We start from the raw sequence: 20,437 nt of genomic DNA, 5'->3' as shown, positions 1-20,437 counted from the left end.
AAAAAAAAAGCATTACTAGCCTTTAAATTCTGATTTTCAAGCCGAGTTAAAACATATCTTATTTTTTTCCTGTTTATTAATCGTCGCTGTGAAAAGTGGATAAAAAGAGAAAGAGAGAGAAAATCTATAAAGAAAGAGGGCGATTTGATGTGTTAGGAGGGGGAGAGGGTAGGGAGATAAAAGCAGAAAGTAAAGAAAAACTAACGAATGAGCCAGGCATGTTACAACTTCCCTCAACTAGGCCTGTCGAAGTGTAGATTAATGGTCACCCAGCGAGTGATCTGGTCAAACTCAAATGATTCACACCAGCTGATCTCACTCGCATTTCTTTTTATTTTTTACTTTTAATGCATCTAAAACCAAGCTTCTCTCTTTACATCATCAACATTCTAATTCACATTTGTCATCAATTGAAATGAATGGCTCTCGTCTTCAGGAGGCCTCAAGTTTTGACAAGCTTCTGGGCTTGACCATTACTCCTGATCTTAAATGGAACACGTATATCAAATCTGTTGCCAAGGCCGCTGGAAAAATGGTGGGATCTTTCTATCGATCCAGTAGATATCTCACTGCTGATGCTATTCTCTACTTATATAAGAGCCAGGTACGTCCAAGGATGGAATACTGTTGCCACATCTGGGCAGGAGCTGCTAGAAAGGACTTGTCCTGCCTTGATAGAGTTCAAAATAGACTTCGTAGCCTCGTAGGAGATGTCCTTTTCTCCTCCTTGCAACCTCTATCTCACAGAAGAGATGTTGCGAGTTTGTCTCTGATGTATCGTTATTTTCATGGAAAGTGTTCAACTGAGCTTCAATCTATGGTCCCCCCTCGCCAAACTTTCACAAGAAACACTCGTCTAGCTGTAAACACTATCAATAATTTCCCCCACTCTTTATCTATGCCTAAACCTAAACGTAGATTCCATGAACAAAGCTTCTTTCTTAGAACTGCACGCCTGTGGAATTGTCTTCCGTTATCCTGCTTTCCGACTGACTACAATATGGTTGTGTTCAAGTCTAAAGTAAATAAGTTCTTGATGAGCCGTTCCATATAAGTTATTAAATTTACCAAATTTTCATTACTAATGATTACTATATTGACCAATTTCTACTGTACACTCTTTAACCCTTATCCTTGAGTGGCCTCTGGGCCTTGATAATGTGGTGACGCCTTTGTAAAAAAAAAAAAAAAAAAACGCCAAAATACAAACAAAGAAGAAAAGAAAAGCAGAATACGAAAGAAAAAGAAGAATATAAAAAGGAAGAAGAGATTAAAGACATAATTTGTCACTTCTCGGCAAGTAGTCATGGCTAACGGACGGAGAATGGAATCCCGTTCTGAAAACACGATGAAAAACTAAAAGAAACAAAAGAGAGAAGCAGAGAAGAAAATAAATTAACGAAATAATAAAAAAATGCCTTGCAAAAATGATGTCAGCATTTTAATTGGTCTCGAGAAGGGATCGTATTGTCAGAAAGATTGCTTTCGTCAAAAGGTATTTTACTGGTGAATTTGAAAAGCGACCTTTGTCAATGCGAACTTATGGTTTCGTGGAAGATCAAGTTTGTTGATGAAGATGACAGTTAATTGAGCAGCTAAGGAGATAAGAGTAACAATATGCCCCAGAGTTTCTCGTATATATTTTTTTATATTTTCAAATTTATCATTTACTAATATTTATACTCTGATGAAAATAGCATCTCTTTGAAAATCAATTGATTAAGGACTTCCATTACTCTCATTCCTTGTTTGAATCGAGTGGATAAATAAATAGTGTAATTTATTCAATTTTATTTTCGTTTATTTTTTTTTCTTTTAATTGCTCTATCTAATATAGTGAGCTTTAGATTATCTTTCTAGTTTCCTATTTTAAAGATAATATTTACATTTATGTTTGTAATTCCATTTAACTGTTTATATACCTATAAACTGGAGGTTTTGTCACTCTGAAATTGATGATAAAAGCCTACATTTTCTATTTAAACATTATTGAAACGAACTTCTTAATATACTCAGTCATGAATATGCGAGCGACTTCATGAAGATTAATTAATTTTTATATTCTTTTATAAAAACTGACGTTCATTAATAAATTATTCATTTTTAATGTTTTTTTTCGATGATTGGTTTTATTTAACTATTACGCTTAATTCTATTTATGCATATTATTATATTTATGCATGCATACATATTTCTACGTCGTGCATAATTAAGTAGAATTTAGAATGAAAACGGTTGCATAGGAAAATGTCTCTCTCTCTCTCTCTCTCTCTTTATATATATATATATATGTATTTAGGAATTTAAAATTTCTGATTTGAAAAAGTTAAATTTTTAATATAGAAATTTTATTGTATGCAAGACAAAGAATACAGTATAGTAAAATATATCGCCATAACCCATGAGTTTTTGATGTTTCTGTGGTATCAGTTTACAAAATCTCTGGCGAAAGAACTGATCCATTAAATTATCACCCAATTAGCCTGCTCCCTCTTTCGCCCAAATATTTCAATCCTTAATTAATCAAGCTCTAGCCCACCACCTTACAGCTGCTAAACTTCTGTCAGACCACCAATATGGATTTAGGCAAGCCCGTTCTATTGCAGATATTCTAACTGTAATATCTGAACGCTTATACCAAGCACTGGATAAGGCAGGGGAGGAAAGGACAGTAGCTCCAGATACATCTAAGGCTTTTGACAGGGTATGGCACGATGGTCTTCTCATGAAAATAAAATACTATGGTATTACTGGACGAATGCTTGGTATAATTAGATCCTTCTTAAATGAGAGAAGAATCCAGGTTGTCCTCGATGGGCGTACGTCCAAAGAATTTGATATAAATGCGGGTGTACCTCAGGGATCGATCCTTGGACCTTTATTATTTCAGATATTCATAAATAACTTACCTGATATAATTGTCTCTGAGATGGGTATATTTGCCGACGACACCTCGCTCTATAGCAGACACGTTGGGAAAACTAATGAGCACATATCTAAGGTAATGGCCAAAAACCCTTGAGAAAGATCTTCAGTCTGTAATGGAATGGGATCATAAATGGATGATAACATTCAACGCTGCCAAGACAAAGCTAGTTTCCTTTAATAATTACACGAAACTTTACCAAACACCAATAGCTATGGCTAGCGATATTTTACCTAAGAGCACTTCGTTCAAGATCCTTGACAACGTTCACAGGAAACATGAGTTGGAATAGATACATTGAGATCATTGCTAAGGCTGCTGCAAAGAAGGTGGACTCTCCATATCATGCTAGAAAGTTACTTGGACCTGAAAGTATCCTGTACCTCTACAAAGCCACCATTCGCCCATGTATGGAGTACTGCTGTCACATGTGGACTGGTGCATCTGCTACTAGTCTCTCACTCCTTGATAGGGTCCAAAAGAGAGTCGCCAACCTAATAGGCCCTGAACTGTCATCTAAACTTCAGCCCCTGTCCCACCGACAAAATGTTGCACCCCTCTGTCTGTTTTACAGGTATTTTAATGGTGGATGCTCTGACGAACTACAAGCACTTGTACCCCTCGACGAAAATACCCCCGACAAACCCGACAAGCAGCAAATTCCACTCCTACACAGCTTTTTTTTTTTACACAGTGATCACCACTTATCAAGGCCCGGAAGCCACTCAGGGATAAGGGTTATTGCAAGTACATTACGTTAGTGTGGAGATTTGATGAAGTGTTTACTTAAGGGGGCGGTTAATTAGGAATTTGTTAACGTTGGATTTGAAGACATCCAAGTTGTAGTCCGGTGGGAAGCAGGCAGACTGAACAGAGTTCCACAGGCGTGCAGTTCAGAGACCCTAGATGTAAGAAAGCCTTTTACTCTACTAGCTTCTTCCCCAGAACTGCAGGACATTGGAATTATCTTCCCGTTTCCTGGTTCCCCAATTGTACTGACATGCAGAAGTTCAAGTGTAATGTGAACACACATCTTGCTGCTAAACTCCCTACATAGTATCCCTGGAACTTAGGTCCCTGATAGTAGCCCCCCCCCTATCAGAGTAGCAATATGCCTTGCTTGGGGTGAAAATGTAAAAAAAAAAAAAAAAAACTCGGAGGAAAAATATTAGCAAATATTATAAAAGGTTTGCACCTAATTTGCTAAAGGTAATAAACATAGAAAATTAAATTAAATGTTTTTAAAATTTGTAAATCATTTTAACTACATAGAATAAGGGAAATTGAATATTGATGCAGCAAAAAAAAAGAAAAGGATATCGAACTTCAAATCAAAAGTGTACGCTAAATCCTGTAATGGAAGTTCTTGGTATTCGGCAGGTAAAAAGATCCAACGCGTATTGTAATAAATCCAAGGAAACTGGTTACAATCCAATATGTACATATTTCCACAGTTTTTCTTTAGTTTGATTTGATATCCGGCAAATCTTTGATTATATCAATCCGGTAATTTTTTTTCCATATATCAGTTTCAAAATTCAGTTCAAGTTTTCAATCAATTTGTGAATAAAAACCAAAAGATATCTTAACGAGTTTCCTCTCAATCTCTAGGGTCTCCATGGTAAAATCAACTCTTATAGTATTGCCGTGTTTTTCCAAATAGGTACCGGATTTGAAGCGCTGGACAACATATGTTTTCCCAACTCCAGCATCGCCAATTAGGACGATTTTAAATAGATAATCAAACGAATTGTCCGGGTTGAGATGTGAATGGTACGCCATGGTTGTTAAAAAAAATAAATAAATAAAATAATAAAAAAATTTATGTGATCAGTCAGTGAGATTGCTTGTGTCCATGCGTATATATATATATATATATATATATATATATATATGAAAGTGACCTTGTCGGTATATGTGCAAAAATCTCTACCAAACTTCTCTCTGAATATTTGATTTGTATTGAAATTTAGTTTATGGGGTATTTGGACTCTGAGAACAATTTCAATTTGGTTTTTAGCCCTAAAAATAGCTGCTAGAGAGTCAAAGTAAAAAGAGACAACGATTGAACTTTCAGAGCATGCGTGCATATCTGTTTTTAGCTTGAAGTTGCTTAATTTTTACACTTTTTCTATCCATCTGGTCATCGACGGCTGAAGCGCTAAATAACAGCGGTGAATGTTTGGTTTCGATTTCAGCTAATGGCACCAGAGTCATTTTTTTATCTTTTGAAATCACTGATATATATATATATATATATATATATATATATATATATATATATATATATATATATATATATATATATATTGGGTACAATATAATAACCGATAGAGAATTTTCTTTATAATAATAACGAAACTTGCATACATTAAACAAATATATTTAAACGGCCTGCTAGCATACACACACATGCACACACACACACACACACACACACACATATATATATATATAGAGAGAGAGAGAGAGAGAAAGAGAGAGAGAAAGAAAGAAAGAAGAGGAAATAGAAGAAGAAGAAGAAGGAGAAGAAGAAGAAGAAGAAGAATGTAATATAGATTTCGTTTCGTTTTTTTGATTTTTAGCATCTTCTCTACTCGTAGAATATATGTCCCATGGATAAAGGAAGATGGCTAAGATATTCTACATAAACATAGCACATTTCCTTAAGAAAACGGAAAATAATTTCATACACAATGCACATGGTATGCTCTTTAATAGATTTTATAGTAAAACTTTGCTAACGGATGTTCCGCCTTGAGAATTCAATTGCAAGTTGGATTATTTCGGAAATGAGCAACTGTTTATCTTTTTTTTTTAAATAAAATACATAATATAAGAAAACAGGTAATTTCATATTTGATATAATAAAACTTTGCTGAGAATTTATTATCTTTTAAACGTATTCTTTTATAAAGAAAAACTAGTGACGTTGATAAAGGCTGGTTCTTTGTTTTTACTGATTGCTACTACCCTTTCGTATTTCTTCAAAACTTGGCAGCTGTTTATCCCATCTGCGATTCTTCTTGTATCTCAAATGTAAACAAGAAAACAAAGCAAAAAACGTAAGCTTAAAGGAGGGGCGCCTACATCGACAGAAATAAAATAAACGTAAAAATAAAAAGAAAGCAAGAATGTCTGATTCAATACTAGCTTAAGGACTGTATGACTGACATAGCACGCTGTGATTATCTAGCATATCTGGCATAACCCCATAAAAGGGAATCTATCTTAAAGGTTAACCACAAATAAAAATCCGTAGTGCTATTTTATCTTGTCTCTATACTAAGACATTTATAGTTATATTAAGCATTTTATTTCAAAACTTTATTTTGTATAAAACTCAATAAAATCTATATTCTGCTCATTTCTTCTTTCAGTGAAATATTAAAAGCACCATAATTCAAAGAAACTTCTATTTCTTTTTTAATTTTATCAGCATAAAGTCACCATTCAAGTATTTATCTGTGCTGGTACACTAAATACTGCCTCCCATCTTCAGCAAAATACAGAAGTAAATTTCTAACTTAATAATTCTCGCACTGTCTGTCAAGCTCCAGCCTCTATCGCATACTTGTGCTTGTCTTACAAGTACTTCTACGAGACGTGCTTCGATGAACTTACTTCAAGGTAAGTTCACCCAACACACTTGACCAGTAACAAAATCCCACGCCTTCACTGTAGGGATTCCAATATATCTTTAGATGTCCTTCCTTTATAGCTCCTTGGGTCGTTTGTTTCTTAGATTCTCTTCCTGCGCTTTGTTTCCACGACCGTATCAACATGTAAAAATTCTAATGTAATTTGAAAATCATTTTACTGCCCAGCTTAACGCTCAGATTGTCATTACGAATCTGGTTTCTTACGCTTCAATGGCTATATACCGTGTTTTTCGACTCGCAAAGTAATACAAAATATTAATTTACGAGAAATGACAGCTGATAATTCACAGGAGCTGTTACTTCAGTCTTAAAATTTTGCGGCAATTTCTTTTATCCGAATAAGAAATATTCTTATCTAGATGGTAGTGTCGTCAGCATAAATATCTACAAATGACCTTAGGACATGATTTGGGAAATCATTGATGTAGATCAGGAAGAGAGTTGGACACAGGATGGATCCCCCGAGGGACTCCAGCATTAATAGTGTGTGCATCTGATTTTATCAGAGAGAAATGATTTAATAATTGAATAGATAATTTATCAGAGAGAAATGATTTAATAATTGAATAGATATTTCCAGCTATAGTGTAGCTAGGGATTTTGTGAAGTAGACCTTTATGCCATACCCTATCAAAGGCCTTTGATAGGTTAAGGGCAATTGCCTTAAAAATGAAGCCTCCGTCTAGAGATTCGCTTATCCTATAAGACATAACTGTTAGCACATCTACTGTGGAACTGTGGATCAAGCAGAGATGAAACCTTATTCCATGTCACTGTAGAGGTTATTTTCGCTGAGGTGGTTGACTACTTTTCTATTTAACACAGATTCTAGCAACTTATTCATGGTGCACAGGAGACTGATTTGTCTGTATTGAGAGGGAGATGAGCGATTCTTGAATTTTCAAATACATGACATACTGATGAGGTTTTCCAGGGCGTTAGGAAGCAATTCTGCTTAAGACAATGCTTAAATAGCTGGGAGCTAGTTCTGGTTAAAGCTTTTCGAGCATTATAATAGGAATGCCATCAGCGCCAGTTGCTTTACTGGAATCGCTTTCTGATTAGCTTGGCAACATCACGCACAGATATTTGTATGTCGCATAGCGTATTTTCAGACGCAAGAGGAAATATAGGAGGTTGACTGCCCTAGTTGAATAGAGTAGAATTAGCTGCAAAGTTCTTGGCAAAGAGTTTGGCTTTGTAAGATGCTGACGAGATTACCTCAGGTCTATTGATGATGGTTGGGATAAAGCATACACTTCTGTTCAGGAGCCTGTTTGTTATTTGCCAAAATTGGTTGGAACCAAGCCTACTATTATGGACATGACGGACTGAGTATACAACTCTCTTGCTTTATTTATTATTATTTTGCAGTAGTTTCTGGCAGTCCTGAAGAGGACTTCAGTCTCAGTACATTTATAACGTGGGAAACCAAGGAAATAACGATTCCCGTGCGCAATGATAACAGCACATTTGAAGAGAACCACAGCTAGCTGTTATATTTTGCGGAAATATTGTGGAGGATATGAAGCGGTCTGTATCTTCAATTAATCGTTCCGTCAGGTCTGATACTATGGATGACACGTTCTTTTTAAATATGGAACGTAGAGGTAGATCTGATATAAATGTACGAAAGCTATTCCAGTCAGCCACAGAGTATCGATATACTGTACGATGATAATTGATAATTAGCGTAGGGAATAATACACATCATATATACAAAACTCTTCAAATTCGCTACCGTTATGTTATGACGTGGCTCCAACACGTGACTATGGTTCACGTATATTTAAGGAGGGTAAAACTGATTTAAGTCAATTGCAATTACGAGTTGGAATGCGAACATTTAGTGATTTACTTGTCAACTCACTTACCATTTAGTAATACTGGACACGGACTCTTATTATTGCACCTTACGGAATAAGTATATTCTATATTTATATTTCTGTGTTGTTTTCACATATTGCTCGTGTCTATTTTGTAATTATTTATTTCTCATTATTTTGTAAGAAAACAATAGATATGGCTAAGATATTTATTTTAAGAAAATTTGACTTATTGGGCAGTAAAATGTTTGTTGATTAAATACCTATTTGTAAGTGGTATTTTTTGCAGTAATTATGATTTCCTAATATCATGTTTGTTATGAGAATGTGAAACTATATTTTTAATGGAGACTTTCTTTTCATAAAAGAAAACGGCTGAACTTGCATATCATTTGTTCGCTTTACTATCTTCGATGGCTTTGTTTCAAACCACTTTTCAAATAACCAGCACAACAACAACAACAATTTCTTTTTCTTTTTTCTTTCTCTCTAAAAACATGAAATTATCTTTATTGTCTGTTTTTGGAATTGATGAAATCTCAACTGATCCTCTTTGTTTGCTAATTATAATTAACTACTGTATCAGAAATAGACACAACGAATTGATGATCATATACACACAGAGGTACACAAATACACGCTTATACACACTTAAATTTACTAATGAGTCAACCCTTATCAAAACAGAAAAAACACTCGAGAATAAGTATTAATGAGATTGTCAGTTGGCGATGAACAAAACCCTTGAGAGAATTGAAACAATGAGAGAAATCATCAGAATTCAATTATTTAAGTAGATGGCTCGTCAAAAATTGGTTCAGAATGACTCTTCTTAGAGAAAGAGTGACTTCTTTTCAGGAAAAGTACATAGTGTGTTCATAAAACACGCATGCAAATTAAATAGCAAATTAATGGGACCCCTTTGTCAAGTTTTATCCATAATAATAACATTTAAATATTCTTTACTACATCCTAATTGAAACAGCTAATTCAAATATCGTTCAACGAAATCATTTTATGAAATTCATCCTTAATTATAATTATATATTTATAATTTCATTTTAATTATTAATATTATTCACCTCTACCTATAGCACCAGTAATATTATGAACAAGAAAATTCAAAGATATGTCCATAAATTCAGCTTGCTAGTTTTATGTTATGTTAAATGTAAGAAACCAATGAAAATGTCAGGTTCTTGATTTTTTAGAGGAGGATTGCTAATTTGAATCAGATTATGAGAACTAATGTTCTCATCTTTGATGTTATTCTCACAATGTTTCGGCCGACGTGACCTCCGATATACTTCAGTTATGTCTTTTCGAACTTAGGAGTCTAGAACTCGAAAATCCATAGGCACGAATGGAACATATTCTTAAAACAATTCTTTTAATATATATATATATATATATATATATATATATATAGTAAGTTATGAAAATATATATATATGGAAATTAAACCTTTGTTTCGTACTTTTATGTAGAATAATTCTGTGTAACTACTTAATCAAAATATATGTTCATATCTTATTACTTAACTCTGCTTAGGTATTAAAAACTGTTGAAGTGTATACTGAAAATCGATGCATAAAATATTATATCCCCTTATAAAATTTTATGTAGATACACGAAATTATCTCTCCCCCCCTCTCTCTCTCTCTCTCTCTATATATATATATATATATATATATATATATATATATAAGGAAAAGATAAAAATACAACAATATAAAGATACGTAAATTGAATAAAATCACAACCTACATGAATAGAAATTCACTTATTTTGGCGTTAAGCTCTTACAGCTGTTTCGTGAAAAGATGGACAATTACCTCTCGTCCATAGAACTGCAAATCTTCCATCCTGACGCTCAGTGACGCTTACAACTATTCCCAACAAGTTTTTCAATACGTTTATTTATATATAAAGATATATATAAAGAGATACAGGAAATATATGTTCTTTATACTTAGGTATTTCCAAGCCTAATGCTTCTCATCAGAAGAGAAGAAAAGGTACTAGGTAACTTCTGTTCTCTATTTCAGGAACCCTTCCTCTATCCTCATACCTTATAATTCCTTGTGTTTATAAGAGCCTTTCCCACTACCTCCTATCGCTTTCTTCGCCTATTATTTCTAGATGTTAAATGTACATATGACACGCGTATTGAACTCATACCCTTAAATCAACCATGGCAAACTCCCTAATTCCATTTCATACCACTTCTATCCATTAAATGATCATCGTAATTTCGTTCTATATCACCTTAATCATTTCTCTTCTCAAAATTTCCTCCCTCCACATTTTTACTGTTTATTTTAGACACGCTACTAATATAGTTATTGTACGATGCTACAGTTCTAATATGTTACCGGGCACATTCTCTTCTCTTCTAATGAGAAGCATTGGGCATAGAAATACCTTGGTATAAATAGCATATATATTCCGTACCCATAATTGATGTAATCTCACTATTGAACGAACGATTAAATGTATAAATGCATTAGTATATATCTTTATTTTGTCGTTTTTCCCCCGTTTTCCTTCAGTATATGTCAACCTCAATTGTTGATCTTTATATTGTCTGGATAAGTCTGCCTTTAAAGAATTAATTCTTTGTAGTTACCTCCAAATGCCCGCACACACACACACACACACACACACACACACACACACACACACACACACACACACACACACACACACACACACACACACATATATATATATATATATATATATATATATATATATATATATATACATTTATATCTATACTAGCAGTTCAGCCCGGCTTGCTCGGGCCCTATGTACTGTTCATAACTTTATGTGCATATATATATATATATATATATATATATATATATATAGTCTTTGAAGTTTTTAACATTTGAAACCACACAAAAAATTATTTTTTATCATTCATTAAAAAAAAAACATCTAGTCAGTAAGTCATTTAATCACCTGCAATCACTGCATCAACTCTCAAATTTACTATAATACCAATTTTTATATTTTTTAAGGGATCATCAGTTGTTTACCATGAAACACTGTTTCGGGGATTTAAAAACAAAACAGTGTATTACATCATGGCTCCCCAGCAGTGTTGATCAAACACCACCACCCTTAATCTTAGGAAGAAGACAAGTTACAAAAATTTTTTCCCCAATTTCCTATTCTTAATTGTAATTACTAACCTTTTCATAGTATAAAAATGAATTTCTTACCTGTGCGATTCATCAATTTCCACATTTAAAATGGATACATTTTTTAATTTTTTAATTTATCATTCTTGTATTTATAAGATTTGGATTAATCCATTTAACTACTTATCACCCCCACTATAGTTAGTAGTTTGTATATTTACATTCTTATTTATTTAAAATTAGATATATAAAGGTTAAAAATATTTTATTTTTACATATATACATTTTTTTTATTATTATTTATTTATTTTTTTTTATTTTTATTTTTTATTATTTTTTTTTTATAACTATATAGATTTATTATATGTAATTATAAATACATTTATACATTGCTAATATAGTTTTGAATTTCCTTTATCAATATAATCTGGTTTATCTTAAACGATTCAAAAGCATCAGGATAACGAACAAATGCTTTATTTAACTGTTTAAATATTTTATTTTTATCTCCACCTTGTTTTATCATCCTTATTACTAAGCTAGAAACTGGTGGTATAAAATCTGTTAATTTTAGAGTAACGCGAGCTATTCTCAAAAACTCTGACATAATGGTTCCATAAAACACAAAAACGGGGCAGGTGCTATCCTTATGGGGCATACGTACTATTTTAAAGGGGAAAGCGTTTCTTTTATCAAATATTTTATAAAGAAAAATTCCATCCTCAATTTTTATATCTAAATCCAGAAATGTAGCCTGTTGTCCTCTATGTTCACAATTTAATTTTAGTTCGTTTGGATATATAAGATGTTTATTTTTTTCGAATTCATCATTATCGTTTATGCATATAAGGTCATCTATAAATCTCCTACACCCATGAAAGTTATATGTTTTAGATATATCTGTTTTTAATAATGATGACATATATATATACTCGAGTCTATGTAAATACAAATTTGCCCAAAATGGTGCCGGATCCAATCCCATTGGGATACCTATCGTTTGGAGTAATATTTTATTTCCTATTTGAAAATAGCATTCTTTAATAAGATGACTTACAAGCATTTTTAAAATACCTTTAGAAATACTAGTTTTGCTATTTTTATTTTTACACCAGAAAGCATTAGAGTTTGAAAAGTCTATATATTTACCTTTTCCACCTTGAAAAGCCAAATCTACAGTATCATTTAATTCTTTTATAAGTTTTTCGTGCGGAATTTTAGTATATAGCGTACTAAAATCATAAGTAGCTATAGATTTTGCTTTTATTCTGGAATTTATTTTATCTAATTTTTCTATATATATATATATAATAAAAAGTTTGACTCAAGTCAAGGTAACCTATATTTAAAACTTCAAGTGTTTTTTTGCCCAAAACTGGCGAAGGAGTTTGAACTGTGACCTTTTAGCAGCCATATTGACGCCCAAAAACTGATTAAAAGACATGTTGCATGTTCGAACACACTTTATGTAAAATTTCAAATGTTTAGACCTAAAATTGGCTGAATAATTTACTAGAGACCTTAAAGGTAAAAACTTTGGAACTTTATTCCTTTGGCAGCAAAATTTTCCGCCAGAACCCAATTAAAAAGCTTGCCCTATTTCATAATCCGCTTTATGTAAAATTTCAAATGTTAAGACCAAAAATTGGTTAGGTAAATTGGTAAGAACGCAGAGGTCAACATTTTTAAAAATGTTATCCCAATTTTAACCTCTTAACATTTATTGTTTTGAGCTCAAATTTAATAAAAATGTTTCATCCATGTCCAAGTAACCTACTTCTAAAATTTCAAATGTTTAGACCCAAAATTGGCGGAGGACTTTGGTATAATTTTCTAAAGTCAAATCGTTAAACTTTGATTCCTTGATAGTCAAATTTCTCGCTGCAAACCTATTAAAAAGATTTTCCCAAATCTCAATACCCCTTATGTCAAATCTCGAGTTCGTAGACTGAAAATTGACAGAGTAGTTGGGTAGGTAAATGTACACCTACAGACAAGTCATTCACAGACAATTTCACTTTTATATGTATACTAGCTGCTCACCCCGACTTTTCTAGGGTCCTATGTACTGTTCATAACTTTATGTGCATATATATATATATATATATATATATATATATATATATATATATATATATATATATTAATGTTTATATATATTAAAAAGTTTGACTAATATCCAGGTAAACCCCATCTAAAATTTCAAGTGTTTAGACACAAAATTGGTGGAGAAGTTTTGTAGAGTTTACAAAGATCAACTCTTTGAACTTTGACCTCTTGGCAGCCAAATTTACGCTGATACTGATAAAAAAGCATGCTGCACGTCTAAATACCCCTTATGTAAAATTTCAAATGTTAAGACACAAAATTGGCTGAATAGTTTGCTAGAGACCGTAAAGGTAACATATCTTGAACTTTGACCCATTGACAGCACAAATTTTCGGCCAAAAACCAATGAAAAACTTGCCCTATGTCTGCATACACTTTATGTAAAATTTCAAATGTTAAGACCAAAAACTATCTGAGTAATTTGGTAGTGATCGAAGAGGTCAATGTTTTTAAAAACTATGACCCCGATTTTGACCCCATTAACATTTAGTTTTGGGGCTCAAATGAAATAAAAAATTTTGACCCATGTTCAAGTAACATACATCTAAAATTTCAAGTGTTTAGACCCAAACATAACTTTTTGTCATTTATTCTCTATATTGCTCTGTAATAACATTGAGCTTTTTCAATAAGGATTGATATATATATATATATATATATTATAAGAAAATATATTTCTACAGAAATATATATATATATATATATATGTGAAATATATATATGTGTGTGTGTGTGTGTGTGTGTGTGTGTGTTGAATATACATACAATAATGTTTAAGTGTTTTTACATTAACATTTATATTCTTTATCACTTGCTTTCTGCTTTCTCATTCTCATCATCTAGAATTTGAACATGATTGTGTTTGCTTTTGCAAGACACAGAGAAGTTCCGAAGGGAGGTAATTTCCTTCCGATAATTTTTGTAAAACTGTTTTTGGAATTATTTAAATGGACACGAGGAAATTGAATCAGTGCGATATTTATTATTTTTACTTAAATAAAATCCGTATTTTTGATTTCCTGCATGCCTATGGACTTTTGGCAGGTTCACTGTATATATGTTATGTTTATTTTCTTATTTGTTTTACGTTAGTCACATTAAACATTTTGAGTTACTTTCCTTGTTTATACTTCCGTAACCCTTCATGTCTTAAAAGAAGATGGCCGCAATTTTTCACCTGCTAACACGATTAAAATTGTTTTTCTTTTAATAATTCAGTCATATTCAGGTAATTTCGACTGCATAATTTGGAAGCTACTATTGTAATTTATTAGAATTAACAAAAAAAATAGTACAAACCATTGTTTTGTATGTGAAAACTCGATTTATCGACTACAAAATTTCATCCCAGAATAGTGTAGAAGCGCTGAAAAAAATCAGAGGGTGCAAAGCCAGGAAAGTATAAAAGGGGTGAATTTTATAGCCACATGCTGGTGCATTTGATCGCATTGTAGACCTAAGAGTTATTTTTCAGGAGGAGGAGAAGACTGTTGGTCATCTTGCTCCCCCCTCTTGAGTTTGATAGTTCCAATTCCAGAAGCGGGGCAATCGGGCCTAGGAACTGTTTCCACAGATTTCTGACAATCTGGAGTGTATTTGATAGGCACTTTATGCTTATACAATTAGTCATGAATGATAGTCCCATAGATGCTGTACTAATCTTGAACTCTTGGGTTATTTGTCGAATCATCACTATTCAAAAATGACAGTATCAACTTCACTGACTGACGCCCCATCTGTAGTAGGAGTGGGGCAATCAGATCTGAGAGCTGTTTCCACAGAGTTCTGGCCATGATTGAATTTACGATGCCAGCTTTTAAGAAGGACATATAATGGGGCATCATTACGATATACTTCTTTCATTCCATCAGAAGTTTCATGTGCTGCGCATCATATTGAATAAAAACACTGGATTATTGCGCGACACAACAGGCTCCATTTCACACCTGTCTCAGTTCAAACACGTGTAAATCTGAACCACGATTAGTTCAATTTACCACATAACGCATAGGTGTATAAATCATTTTACATGTTGAATTTCAACTAGATCAGACAAAAATAAGTGGGTCAGGGGCATTACTTATTGACAACCCTTCGTAATTTAGTGTTTATTGTTTATATTATGCTTCTATAATAGTTGCTTTGACAACCTTGTAATTGAATGTTCATAATATACACAGTTTATGCAATGAGTTTACTATATTGCACATGCTCATATGTACGCACATATATCTTCATATGCACCCCATATATATATATATATATATATATATATATATATATATATATATATATGTATATATATATACTAGCAATTCAGTCCAGCTTTGCTCGGGCCCTATATACTTGCCCTACGTGTGAATACACTTTATGTAATATTTCAAATGTTTAGACCAAAAATTGTCTGAGTAATTTCCTAATGACCGCAGAGGTAGTTCTTTTATAACTTGGACCCCAATTTTGACCCTAAAGTTTTATCCATGTCCAAGTTACGTACATCTTAAATTTCAAGTGTTTAAACCCAAAATTGGCGGAGACGTTTAGTAGAATCTGAAAAGATCAAGTCTTTCAACTTTGACCTTTTAGAAGCCAAATATTCGCCTCCCAAACTGATTAAAATGCTTGCCGCATCTCTGGATATCCGTTATTTATAAATTTTAAATGTTTAGACCCAAAATTGGTTGAGTAGTTTGCTAGACATCGCAAAGGTCAAATCGTTTTAACTTTGAATCCTTGTCAGCTAAAATTTTCGACCTACACCGATTAAAGAGCTTGCCCTATGTCTGGATACCCTTTATGTAAAATTTCAAATGTTTAGACCAGAAATTAGCTGAGTAATTTGCTAGATACCGCAGAGGTATTTCTTTTAAAACTTTGGCCCAAACTTTTACCCATTAACATTTATTTTTTCGGGCTCAAATCAAATTAAAAAGTTTGATCCATGTTCAAGTAAACTACATTTAAAATTTCTAGTGTTTAGACCCAAAATTGGCGGATGAGTTTGGTAGAGTTCTCAAAGGTCATATCGTTGAACTTTGACCCCTTGACAGCCAAATTTCTGGTCAAAAACTGATTAAAAAGATTTTTCCAAATCTCAACACCCCTTATGTCAAATCTCGAGTCTGTAGACTGAAAACTGACAGTTATTTGGTAGAGAAATGTACACATACACACACACATGCATTTTTACTTTTATAGATACATAAATTATTTAGATTATTCATCTTACGTCAAGTGTATAGTTTAGAAACTGAAAAGCTTTTATTCAAACTTGGGATTCATCATGCCGTCTAACTAAAAAATGTGTATGCAAATTCAAAATAGATAATTTATTTCATTCACATTAAATTACAAAGTGTAGGGAGTTTGGCTTTGAATTGTATGCATTTTTGTATTTTGAAAAAAACTTTGATGAAGAAATTTTGTTTTATTTTTATGGAATTTACATTTTTTCTGATTGATTTATATTTGTATTTTCATTTTAGTTTTGGAAAATCGGAATCCAATTGTCAAAATCCAAATATTTGAGTTGATGTCTGCACTTTGCCTTTACTCAAAAGATGGTTACTACCTCACATTAGATGCGTTGGAAAAATACAAAGTAGGTTTTCATCATTTTTCTTCATGCTTTATGATTATTTTTATTTTACTGTTTTGATGACACTATGTTCAATAAAAACAAAGGAATGACTAATGCAAAATATATTATAAATTTTGATCCAATTTTACCAGAAAATAGTAAGTTTTACTCCCCAAGAAAATTCATATAAGCATCTGAATAGATACATGAAATTTTTTAATAGAAATAAAACGATGAAACAATTCGTCTCTTACTCCACCCACATCTCTCTCTCTCTCTCTCTCTCTCTCTCTCTATATATATATATATATATATATATATATATATATATATATATATATATATATATATATATATATATATATATATATATACTAGCCAGAACAGTGTGGTCAGTTTGGTCAAACATTGAGCTCGGATTTGATTATTTACAAGCAATAAATCCTTTCTGAAGGAGGACGCAATTCTTGAGAAGAAGGATTGATTAAACTATATCTAATTCTAGCAAAAATATAGTATCACTTGCGAAGCAGTCCGTAGAATCAGAATTATTCTAACATTTTCTAATTAGTTTGAAGTTAGAAGGCCGAAAAAGGATCATTAATAACACCCCTTACACGATAGGAAGATTTGATGCAAGCCCAGTGAACAAAACAGCCATCTCCAGGGAGGACATTCTAGAAGAGTGAAAAATCAAAGCATATCTCATTCTGAAAACAAATCATCTGGCAAGACAATAATTCTTTAGGTTTACTGAATCATGCTAAGAATTTCTCCCAGGGTGGAGACAGAAAGGGAAACATATATATATATATATATATATATATATATATATATATATATATGTATGTGTGTGTGTGTGTGTGTGTGTGTGTGTGTGTGTGTGTGTGTGTATATATGTGTGTGTGTGTGTGTAGATAGATAAATAGATAGATAGATAAATAGATAGATAGAGAGAGAGAGAGAGAGAGAGAGAAAAGAGCGAGAGATAGATGGAGATATAGAGAGGGTTGATACGAAGCGAAAATAATAAAAACGGTTCACACAGCGTGCCTAAGGCAATCAAATACATTTGAGCGTCAAAACAAAAGCTAAAATAAGTGGCCGACTGTAATCGAGGGCGATCCAAAGATTCTCTTTCCGTAATCTGCTAGCTGAGGTGTAGGATAGAGCCTCACTCCATTCACAAAATTGTATTAATTTCCCTTGATCTTCTCCTTATAATGATAAGTGTTTAGTATGTGGCATCAAGTACCATTTTTTATCTTTGGAATGACTTGACCGAATATTGAATCTTGAGCTCACGACCCATTAGCAAACACTCTCACCACTATGCTAAAGATTTCAATAATCATGATATTAATCATAATATTAAGGTGCATTAATATAAATTTTTCTTTATATAGATTACTTTAGGAATGAGGCAGCAAATGGAAATATCTCCTTGATAAAAGCTCAGATATTTCCAATCAGTAAAAATCCATATAAAGTAAAATCTTAACCCAACTTTTCCGACGACATTTTAGAGTCAACGAGTGAGTACGTTTATCTAAATTTGGCATATTATTCTCCAGGTAAACGCTGATCAAGAATATACCATCTAAATTAATTTTTTTTGATAAGTGCCTTATAACTATTGATTAAAATTAATGCTAATTTGAAATAACTTAATTTTTAAATGAGAGTGTGTCCATATTGTGCATTATAAAACACTCCAGAATACTCGGAATAAACTAAAATTTGCAGAATATTTAATAATTGATGTCTAATACAAATTAATAAAATTTCACAAAAATCAAAGGAACCCTAACATTCTCAATGGGATTCCGTCTTCTATTTAAACCTTTCCTTCAATCTAAATTAAACTAAATATAGCCTATATTACGACCCCTTAATGCCAACTTTTGTCTTCCAAAATTGCTAATGAAAGGTTAATTAATTTGAGAGTGAATCCTGTACATATGAAAATGTTTACCTGTACGTATACCTAACTATGTGTGTGTGTGTGTGTGTGTGTCTGTGAATGTAAGGTTAGTGGAATCCAAACAGAGTGCTCGATTAAGAAAAATCGAAAATATGTTTCACGGACAAAAACAAAGTTGGTACTGTCGGTTTCAAGTAAACAAAGAGGATGAATAACTGGTCGCCTTATACAGAGAAAGTAAAAAGAGGCTGGAGAGTCCGGCACAAACGACCAGATATTGGTCTTCTTTGTTTGGATTTGAAACCGACAGTACTGAGGTTGGAGTGATCATCTGTATCACACAGTCGTAGACCGACAAACACGCACACACACACATACACACACACACACAAATACAAATACACACACAGATACAAACACACACACAAACACATATATATATTGTATGCTTTAATTTTGAGGTAAACGATTTCATGTAAAAATCTCATAGCTTATCGTGTGTAACATTATATTTTGATTAAAAGTGACATGGGAAATAATTAAGTAAGATACACATTTTCCAACCTTTATTTTAAAATCATTAAGTAAAATTCTGTAATTAAGTCAAAGGATTTGGGGAATGAAAATTGCAGTTCACAAACGTTTAGTTTCATAAAAATGAACATTTCCTCAATTTCGACTTTATTTCTGAATTTTGATCGTATAAAACATGTTTCCTTTCAGGTCAAGATGAGGCGTGAGATATGAGCAAACACACACGCACACAGATAGCAACTAAATATGCAGGAACATTATCATTATAAAAATGTTACTGCTTATGATCATTACCAAACATGAAAAGAGTTCGCTGGAAATTACAGTAGTAATAAATAAATAGGAAGAAGAAAAAAATATTGAGAGAGAGGGGGGGACTGGCGTACATAAGAATAATAAAGCTGTAATTTTGTTAAAAAATTTATTTTATGCTATTGAAATTTTAGTAGCAACAGATGAGTTTGAAAAGATAAAAATTCCAAAAATATAAATAATAATTAGGTTCATATAATTAATACAACACATTGAGCAATTTTTCAGTCAAATAAAAAGAAAGAAAACGACGAAAAAGTTATTAATTTTTGCACTTTATCTGATATTGTCAATTTTTATGAATTTAACCTTGAAAGAAATAAAATATTGTCTGAGAAAAACAGAGAGATCATTTTGAGGTTTGCCATGTTTGTGAACGGTCAAAAGTCCGAGAACGCATTTAAAATGATATTTT

The 20,437-nt window shown here is 32.5% G+C and overlaps 1 protein-coding gene across 1 annotated transcript in view; it reads left to right on the top strand.

Annotated features, from left to right (window-relative positions):
* The window catches only part of LOC145260699 (inverted formin-2-like), a 135,318-nt gene that overhangs the window by 18,351 nt on the left and 96,530 nt on the right, over window positions 1–20,437 (top strand). The window contains exon 2 of the mRNA XM_080119100.1: window positions 17,158–17,273. Coding sequence (XP_079975226.1) covers window positions 17,158–17,273 — 116 coding nt within the window. The remainder of the gene's footprint in view (window positions 1–17,157; window positions 17,274–20,437) is intronic.

Source organism: Euprymna scolopes, chromosome 3 (genome assembly GCF_053919585.1).
Source record: "Euprymna scolopes isolate OS-2025 chromosome 3, ASM5391958v1, whole genome shotgun sequence".
In the NCBI taxonomy this organism is placed as follows: Eukaryota; Metazoa; Mollusca; class Cephalopoda; order Sepiida; family Sepiolidae; genus Euprymna; species Euprymna scolopes.
Note: the sequence above shows the minus strand (reverse complement) of the source record. Positions and strands in the feature narration are given on the sequence as shown.